The following is a 1,323-nucleotide window of genomic DNA, read 5'->3' as shown; positions in this document are numbered from 1 at the left end:
GGCACCCGGGGCCCGCACCTACCCGCGTGAGGCACCCGGGGCCCGCACCTACCCGCACGAGGCACCCGGGGCCCGTACCCACCTGTATGAGGCACTTGCTGACGTCGCTGGCGCAGAGCGCCTTGTTGCAGGCGGCCGAGGGCTGCGCCCGCAGCGCCAGCAGCAGCAGCAGCGGCGGCAGCAGCAGCAGCGGCGGCGGCAGCGGGAGGGCGGCGGGCGCCGCGACGCGTCGCCACCGCATGTCGCCGGCCCCGCGGCGCCGCTCGCACGCACGTCGCAGGGCGCTGCAAACAGAGACACGGCGGCTGAAACGGCTGCGGGAGCAACGGGCAGGCCCCGCTTTCCCCCCCAAAACACTGGGCTCGCGCTTTGGGCAGGAGGATAAGGGACTCGGACAAGCCCGGCCCTTCCTCCCCACTGCAAAGTCATTTATTTGACATTTTCTGCTCTTACACCTCCAGATTAAAATCAAAGTAAACTAAGATGAGCAGTGTGGACTTTGCAATACGTAATATCCTACCAGCACTGATTAAAAAATACATGCACTGATTAAAAAATACATGAAGACCCAAATTCTGCACATAAAGACCTGGTATTAAAGACCCAATTTTGTAAAGGCACAAAGAAGATGTATATTTTTCATGCGTATTCTGTGAGGTGCACACAGGCAGCTCTTCCAAACGCTCCGGAGCCGCACCGGTGCCTCTCCCGTGCTGCCGGGGGCACCTTTGGCTCCAGCTGCTCCCAGGCTGCCCGAACGCTGCCGCATGGGCCCTCAACCCAGCCACAAAACTCCTGTCGGCTCCGGACTGTTCCAAGCACATGGAAAACGGGGCGAGTGACCTCGCACGGGGCAACCGGCGACGGCCCCGCGAGKCAGCGGAGCGGCCGGGCCCCGGGATGGGGCTGGATCCCGGCGTTTCGCCTCCCTCCCGGCCGCTCCCTTCCCACCTGCCCCGCGCAGGGGGCGTTTCGCGGCTCCCGGGAACGTTTCGCGGCTCGCGGGGCCGTTTCGCCGCTCGCGGGGCCGTTTCGCCGCTCGCGGGGCCGTTTCGCCGCTCGCGGGGCCGTTTTGCCGCTCCCGGGGCCGTTTCGCCGCTCGCGGGGCTCCGTTCCCGGCCTCCACGGCCTCGCAGGGCGCAGGCCCCAGGCGAGCGGGGCCGCTCACCGGCCCGGCCGCGCTCGGGGCAGCCTCTACGGCTGCTCCGCACGGCCGCGGCCCCGCGCATCCCGCCCGCCCCCGGCTTTCCCTAAACACCATCGTCCCGTCCTCGCCAAGCCCGCATCGCTCCCGCTCGGCCCCCCGCGCTGCCACCTGCGGCT

The 1,323-nt window shown here is 67.7% G+C and overlaps 1 protein-coding gene across 1 annotated transcript in view; it reads right to left on the bottom strand.

Moving 5' to 3' along the window:
* The window catches only part of TWSG1 (twisted gastrulation BMP signaling modulator 1), an 18,125-nt gene extending 17,884 nt beyond the window's left edge, over positions 1–241 (bottom strand). The window contains exons 1-2 of the mRNA XM_026047280.1: positions 237–241; positions 83–173 (exon numbers count right to left, since the gene is read on the bottom strand). Coding sequence (XP_025903065.1) covers positions 83–173; positions 237–241 — 96 coding nt within the window. The remainder of the gene's footprint in view (positions 1–82; positions 174–236) is intronic.
* Between the last annotated feature and the right edge of the window lie 1,082 nt (positions 242–1,323).

Source organism: Nothoprocta perdicaria, unplaced genomic scaffold, assembly GCF_003342845.1.
Source record: "Nothoprocta perdicaria isolate Ctin4 unplaced genomic scaffold, notPer1 scaffold_487, whole genome shotgun sequence".
Lineage (NCBI taxonomy): Eukaryota > Metazoa > Chordata > Aves > Tinamiformes > Tinamidae > Nothoprocta > Nothoprocta perdicaria.
This window is presented reverse-complemented; position numbering and strand designations above follow the sequence as displayed.